The sequence below is a fragment of the Saccostrea cucullata genome, unplaced genomic scaffold, assembly GCF_032062105.1.
Source record: "Saccostrea cucullata isolate Sc308-1 unplaced genomic scaffold, CSIRO_AGI_Scuc_v1 ctg226, whole genome shotgun sequence".
NCBI classification, from domain to species: domain Eukaryota; kingdom Metazoa; phylum Mollusca; class Bivalvia; order Ostreida; family Ostreidae; genus Saccostrea; species Saccostrea cuccullata.
In genome coordinates, this window is record NW_026931887.1 from 328,483 (window position 1) to 336,660 (window position 8,178).

General features: G+C 33.9%; 2 protein-coding genes across 2 annotated transcripts; both read right to left on the minus strand.

Annotated features, from left to right (window-relative positions):
• Positions 1-232: 232 nt before the first annotated feature.
• LOC134233942 (putative deoxyribonuclease TATDN3) lies at positions 233-1,369 on the minus strand. Its single transcript, XM_062716001.1, has 2 exons — positions 1,352-1,369; positions 233-874 (listed from the first exon to the last, which is right to left on the minus strand). The coding sequence occupies exons 1-2, from the start codon at positions 1,367-1,369 to the stop codon at positions 272-274; spliced, it is 621 nt and encodes a 206-aa protein (XP_062571985.1). The 3' UTR covers positions 233-271.
• Positions 1,370-3,494: 2,125 nt separating this feature from the next.
• On the minus strand, positions 3,495-4,414 carry LOC134233950 (putative deoxyribonuclease TATDN3). The gene has a single exon (XM_062716007.1). The coding sequence runs from the start codon at positions 4,347-4,349 to the stop codon at positions 3,528-3,530; it is 822 nt and encodes a 273-aa protein (XP_062571991.1). The 5' UTR covers positions 4,350-4,414; the 3' UTR covers positions 3,495-3,527.
• Positions 4,415-8,178: the final 3,764 nt, after the last annotated feature.

The following is an 8,178-nucleotide window of genomic DNA, read 5'->3' on the forward strand; positions in this document are numbered from 1 at the left end:
CATGAGGGAAAACTGAAGTCGCCTGCATTTTACCGATTTTCGATAAATGTTGATAATCAAAAATTTGATAACATGATGATTATATAATGATTCAACCACTTTCTAACATGCATTTCCAATCTAGACAAAATCAAAAAATGACACCTGTTGAAACTGAATATAGAGACTTCTAATTCTTAAAGGGATGCTGAAAATTTAAAATAAAAGGTTGGTTTTTCTTGTACCATTTTAATAATACTCATTATGTACAATCAATACAATTACGAGTACACTACTTTAGTATCAATTTCAGTCGTGGGAACAGTTTTATGGCATTCTGTGAAGTAATTCGTTTCACTTCCTGGGAAGTCATGCCTTTAACTTTAGCTATATAATCACAGGGTATTTGTACGTTAGCAGGTTCGTTTCGTTCTCCTTTGACTGGACCTAACCCTGGGCAGTCCGTCTCCAGGACCATGTTGTCTATCGGCAATTGCTTCACCAGTTTCATCTGTTCAGTTCGTACAATTGATGGCGGGATTGAGAAGAAATACCCCTTGGCTATTCCCTCCATTGCTGTGCTGGGTCGCCCATCAAAAGCGTGTAAAAGAACGATCCTTGCTCCAAATTCTTTCAGGGCAGCTATGGTTTGTTTTCCTGCCGATCGTGAATGTACATTTAAAGGAAGATTTAATTTATTTGCTAATTCAACCTGGGCTTTAAGCACACTTCTCTGAGTATCTTTGTGACTAGTATCGGGTGTAATTCGTGGTTGGAAATCCAGTCCCACCTCCCCAATAGCACATATTTTATCAGCTTTCTTTTCTATCTGGGTTACGACTTCATCCAAACACACAAAAAAAGAAAATACATGTATAAAATACAAAATATTATGCTAAGGTTCAAGTCAATTATATCCATCTGTGATTTGTTTGACAATCAATAAAAATTTGCATATTTTTTTTAAAAATACTGGACAGTTTAATGTTGAAAAAAGTTGTTTAAATTTCTCCATATTTGGTCTGCATGTGAGATAGTTTTAGATATATTATAGCTTAAAGCCTCTTTAATTTCTTTTTGTGTACATTCAAAAACATGATTAAATTCATTACCAATCTTATAAAGATCACATAAAGTACAAATCATTTGTTCTCTTGGGAGACATTCCATCTCCCAATTTCAATAGGGAGTTGATGCATCTAAATTTACATAACAAAATTAAAAATGTTTTAGGCAGATTAACAACTTATCTTTTATGATTCAAATATTTCTTTATAAATGCCATAATTTACACTCTTTGATGAATTAAAACATTACTTTTTCAGTTTTGGATATTTTGGTCAACAAGTTTTCTTTTTATTTCATTTTTTACCCATGCTACACTGTACATCTGTTGTGATGTCCATAAATAAGAATTAATAAATGACCCCCCCCCCCTCTTTTTTTTTTTTTTTTTTTTTTTTTTTTTACAAATGAACAATATCGGGAAGTTAGCTCCCCACTTCAATTTTCTCCCACTTTATGGATTATAAATGAACAGTCATAAAAATGAAATAATATTATGAATAATAATATATATAGCACATATAAATTTTTGTAACATGTATTTAATTTATTTATGATAAACATCTTTACACTCATTTCTGTTACTCTCTGAAAATCTGTTTGAATTGATGAAGAGTTTGTTTCACAAACGAACTTACAACTTTAAGTCTGGATATTTTATTCTTTATAGTGATTAAATTCTTATTTTATTGTTTTATATTTAACTGAGAAAAGGAAGGTAATTTCATAAAATCTAAATCACAAAATTTAAGAATAATTCAGCGGTGAGAGTTGAAAACTTTTAGTTTTCATATAAATAAATTATTTTTAAATCTTAATAAATCTAAAAAGGATTATAAAATCCGATCGGATTAACACTGATGATGAGATTTTGAAGTACACCAAATAGTGTACTCAAGTTTTGGAAATACAAATGTATTTGAATGCTGGATTGAGCAATGTTAAGAATTGTAATGAAATCGAATATTATGCAATAATGTTAAGAAAAAGTAAAATTGAGGTATAGTATAATTTTCATGTATGTGTTTTTTACGTTCACTCTCTCTGTATGTTTTTTTTTCTTATCATTATCATGTTTGTATTCTCTGATGAGCCAGTTGGCTTAAAGAAATAAAGAAACTGAAACTGGAGGATTGAAATGTCTCTGAAATTGACCAATCGAATCATTTTATATTTAACCAATTAACTTTTATATTACAGCCGATTAGAGTTCCCAAATTATAACTAATCATTAGTAATTAGAAAAGGTTTAAATACGGACACCCATAAAGTATACGGTTTACTTGATCGTTTCTCGTCGCTTGAATAACACCTCTTGGACTAGGTTCTTGGGCTGTGTCGGAAAACAACAGAATTGTTCGTTAGACCACTCAGCTCAGGAATCTAGTTTCTTATCAAGGTCTCTGTGACTAGCGTCTTGGTGACTTAATTTATATTGTGTCTTGGTGACTTTTAATAAAGGTGTCTCTTTGACTTTGTGATTGCTAGGGTATGTTTTAGGGTAGTTGCAGACTGCAGACAATAGAATTGTTCGTTATACCACTCAGTCTGCGGCTACAGAGATAGGTTAGTTTCATATTGGATTATTTGTTTGATTACTAGTGATTCTTTTCTTATACTTCGTTTTTAGTTAGTTTTCTAATCATGATCCAGATAGGACTAAGGAAAAATATGTATAGTGAATTTAATTCATTTGTTTGCCATTGCTATTTAAGTTTCTTTTGATTTTATATTATAAACGTGCATGATTCTTAGGAAGGAAACCTAAGCGGACCCGATAGATAATTATTTTTACTTTGTAAAAACGTTACAGAATGGTCATCTAAAGCATGGGTGCTGGTGCTATAGTTTACTGAAAATAATGAAATTTTTATACCCTCTACATTTGTAATACATTTCTCAGCTAGACTTTCAGTAAGCAATTAGCTATCATCAAGAAATCTACTCTACCAACTTTCAAAGAGTTATCACAGAGAAAACAAATAGAAATGGTTATGTTACTTGAAAATTCTACCGGAATGTAAGGCAAGTCGATAGGTCAGGAGCTAAGAAAGCTTAATGTGCATGTATAGTAAGCTCCGAAATCGTGTCTCTAGCAAATTCTGACTTATCCAGAAATTTCTAAAGTTTTGTTTTACCATTACGAGTACTTCATTAGATAACGTAAGTATTGTGTCTAAAGAACTAATCCCAAATTGTAGCTGTCATAGACGATTTGTGCTAGTTGGCACACCCTTATTTAATAAGTTTCGTTTCTTTATAAGCCAGATTTTGATTGGGTTGATTCCATTCTTATTCAGCTCCTATTTCTCACTACTTTCAGTTTGAGAGTATTGGAAAATCATTTACATTTTTTACGTTTAAGCACTTTCAAACATTAAGTGATTGTTATCAATTAATGTTTTGAAGTTGTTTGTTACCTCCCAGTTATCTTTACTATAATAGACAACTTAACTATTATCTCTGTCCAAGGCATCAATATTTTATTTCAAAATATCTTTCAGCTTAGGGAAAAGTTTAACAGCGTTTTGTGTTGTAATTCGTCTCACTTCTTCTGAAGTTAAACCTTTCACGTTGGCAATATGGTCACAGGATATTTTTACATTAGACGGTTCATTTCTTTCTCCCTTCACAGGACTTAATGCAGGACTGTCGGTTTCAAGTAAAATCTGCTCCATTGGCAACTGCTTAATAAGTTTGACTTTCTGTTCACTTCGTACAATTGATGGGGGAATAGAGAAGAAATATCCCTCCTTTATGCCTTCCATTGCAATACTCGGTCTACCATCAAAAGCATGCATGAGAACGTTTCTGGCACCAAATTCTTTCAGGGCAGCTATTGCTGGTCTTCCAGCAGACCGCGAATGTACATTCAGAGGTAAATTGTACTTATTAGCTAATTCCACTTGAGCTTTAAGCACATTTCTCTGAGCTTCCTTGTGTTCCGGGTTTGGTGTAATTCGGGGTTGAAAGTCTAATCCCACCTCACCAATGGCACAGATTTTGTCGATACGTTTCTCTATCTCGGATATGGCCTTATCCAGATCTTTTTGACTGACGCATCGTTCGACATCATTTGAGTCCTTCTGTACAGGATGAATCCCTAGACAAGGTAACAATATATCTGGAAACTTTTCACAAAGGCGCAGTACTATGGGGATATCGGCCGGTGTTTCTGTACAAACCAGAGCAGCGACCACACCAGATTTTCGAGCATTATCCAATACATCTTGGATGTCATTTTCAAACACTGAGTCCGCTAGGTGTGTGTGACAATCAATGAAGCCCTCTTGTCTAGAGTCCATATTTTTGACTAAAACCTGAATTTAGCACATAATTTCTAGAGAGTCACAATGTACAAAATCAGTACTACGCGTTATCATATACCGGATACGGCTTTGGGAGTGTAAAAGCAAAACAAAAATCACGTCATCCCAAAGCATTCCGGCATGTACAATTTTTTTTTATCTCAGCAGGCCCATGGCCCCCTTTTGTTATTGCTTTAAGGTCGATATTTGACAAATCACTGTCGCCTCAGATTTTGTTTTTGGAAGCCCCCTCCCTTCTTGAAAGTGGATCTGATTAGGTCACCTGTCATCTGTATGGAACGCCAAATTAACATACATTCAAATATTTGTTCCTACCTTCAAACAATTGTACCTATCTTCAAATGAATTTTAATTATCTTCAAATGAACTGTACCTATCTTTAAATCAATTGTACCTATCTTTAAATCAATTATACCTATCTTCAAATGAATTAGAGATAAGTATAATTCAACTGAACTTATCTTTAATTGAATTGAAGATAGGTGTTATTCCATTAAAGACAGGTATAATTCATTTGTACCTAGGTTTAATTCTTTAGAGATAGGTATAATTCTTTACACCTATCTTCAATTCAATTGCACCTATCTTCAATTCAATTGCACCTATCTTCAATTCAATTGCACCTATCTTCAATTCAATTGCACCTATCTTTAATTCAGTTGTACCTATCTTCAAATGAATTGAAGATAGGTACAATTATTTGAAGATAGGTATAAATATTTGAATATATGTTAATTTGGCGTTCCATACGTGTACATCTGAGGCAGTTGTTTAATTCAAGCATAGACCTCAAGCTTCAGATCTATTAATTGTTTTTATCACCCCGCCCTTGTAAACCATAAAAAGGGAGTAACGGTACATATTTTATGCTCACAGGTGCTTGAGGACGGAAACCCCCACCCGTTCCGTACCCGCTCCAAGGGTTCTTTGAACTTTTTAAATAAAATATTTTTATGACGTAATTAGCAAAGTATTACAAGTAAAAAATTCAAAACTTAAGGTAAACCACAGGCACCTGACGTTACTTATTTTTCTTTTAATAAAAAAAAGACCCTTACCTTATAATAAGGTAAGGGTATTTTTTTTTATTAAAAGAAAAATAAGTAACGTCAGGAGCCTGTGCGCTAAACCTAGCCTTTTATAAAAATCCATATACTCTATAGTATTAAAACAGAACTGTTTTTCATATTTAATACTCTAGCTGCGAATAAGTCATAGAAAAATATTTTATTAAAAAAGTCAAAGAACCCTTGGCCCGGGGTACGGAACATGGGGGGAGGGGTCCGTCCACATGCAAGCACGTGTCTATGTCAGGCTTTTTATAGGCTTGACCTAATGATCCAATGGTCCGATATTTTTTATCTAAACACATGGGCGTCGGAAGCAAATTGAAAGTTTCGGGGGGGGGGGGGCTAATCGAAAGTGGGGGGCTAAACCAACAAAAAAAGGAAATCCCAATTTTCAATGCCTATATAATGCCTATTTTTGCAACAAAAAAAAGGGGGGCGCTAAGCTCCCCCCCTCCCAGTTCCGACGCCTATGAAACAAACAGAAACCATGTAAAACAAATCGAACCGCCTAGCGAAAGAACAACATGGACTGTGTTACATAGGCGTCCGCGACCCCCCCCCCCCCCATTTCGAAATAAATATATCAGACCCACAGGAGATTGAAGACAGTTCAAAGTGATATAAACCCCTTGAGCTTTTTCGATTTCTCTATCCAATCACTTTCATCATCTTTCAGTGTCATATTTGTAAAATAATCCATGCATACCGACATCAAATTAAAAATTGCCCAATACAAACATAATAAAATTTTCTACATTTAAAAATTTTTTTTTAAATCAGTACTTCTAGCTTTGTTTAAGCATACTTCCTTCTTCTGAGTTACTGACCTATTTTCATTTTACCAGAGGCAGAGACCAGTCAGTACTTCTTTGTCTGAGGTACTGATCAATACTTCCTTGTTCTATAAACCAATAATTAAGTCCTTGGTCTGAGTTATTGATGAAGAAATCCTTGTTTTGATGTACTGATCAGTTCTTCCTCATTTCAGGAACTCCTTTTAAACAAAAATCAAATTTTGTTCACAACCTTCTATAGTAATTTTTATATGGATAAACAGCACAGGCACTTGTTTCGGAAATAAAATTTTTGACCTATACTAAGTATTATAATAACACAACTGCCTGCGATAAACAGACATGGATGAAAACTCATGTTTCTTAAAATATACTTCATTGTAGAGCCAATGGTAACTTTTTAACAGCCCCAAGAAATGTAGCTGGTAAAAAGATTGTTAAATCAATCTTTTCTTAAAAACATTTTCTTTTGGCCATATAAACAAAATGGAAGCAAGCAAATCATAAACTGAGCCTTAGAAGTAATACATGATAATATAGTACATATTTTAAAAAGTACGTAAGGGTTGCCCGCAACCCTGTGTCTCGCCTGCTGTCGCTGTGGTTAGTAAGAAATGATTGTCTGATAAACTGAAGCATTTATTGACATTTCAGAAGGAATAACTCAAAAATACAATAATAAAGAAATGGAACAGCTGACTTAATATCTAATCCCTTGGCGATTATATTGGCATTTATATATATATACATATACCCTGTAAATTCACAAATTATTGTGATGTTTTTATTATTGCGAATATTGCAACGTGTTATGAGTCGCAATAATTTGAACTTGCATTTTGAAATCAAATCCACTGTATATGTATCAAGTCATTCATGCAGAAAATGTAGGTGAAGATTACCTAATTATGGTACTGATATTGTTGGTTACCCATGATGTGTAGACTGACAAATTATCATGCCACTATAAGTTATAGTTGCTGAGATATGGACCTCCACCATAAATTTATGCAAAGTCACTCATGCGGAAAAATGTAGGTCAAGATGACCTAATTCTGGTACAGGCGTTTGTGGTTACCCATGATGTATCCACTGACAAATTATCATGCCACTATAAGTTATAGTTGCTGAGATATGGACCTCCACCATAAATTTATGCAAAGTCACTCATGCGGAAAAATGTAGGTCAAGATGACCTAATTCTGGTACAGGCGTTTGTGGTTACCCATGATGTATCCACTGACTAACTATCATGCCACTATAAGTTATAGTTGCTGAAATATGAACCTCCATTATCAATTTAACCAAAGTCATTCATGCAGAAAAATGTAGGTCAAAATGACCTAATTCTGGTACTGATGTTGTTGGTTACTTATAACCTGTACAATGACAAATCATCATGCCATTATAAGTTATAGATGCTGAGATATGGACCTCCACCAAAAATTTAACCAAAGTCACTCATGCAGAAAAATGTAGGTCAAGATGACCTAATTCTGGTACTGACGTTTGTGGTTACCCATGATGTATCCACTGACTAATTATCATATCCCTATAACTTATAGTTGCTGGAATATAGGTCTTCACCATAAATTATCATGAAAAAACTAAGTCCAACTTAAGGAAAAAATACGGAAAAATTTGAATTTTTTTTTTCAAAATCATACTTGGGATATAAATTTTTATCCATACTGAATATTGTGTCCAAATTTCAAGAAGACTGAATAAAATTTGAGAAAGTTATTGCAGTTTATAAAACTTTGACATTTGGGTTAACCAAAAGTTGGACGCCGACGACGACGACGACGACGACGGAATCTATGGTCGCTATGTCTCGCTTCGCGACATTCGTCGCAGGCGAGACAAAAAATATACAGTATATCTATTAAAAATCACAAAGCCACCATGTTAACACATTTTTCAATATGTCACAAGAGCATA

What these genes read in the sequence shown, in the direction of transcription:
- LOC134233950 (XM_062716007.1), bottom strand. Translation starts at nt 4,349, where the DNA reads ATGGACTCTAGACAAGAGGGCTTCATTGATTGTCACACACACCTAGCG.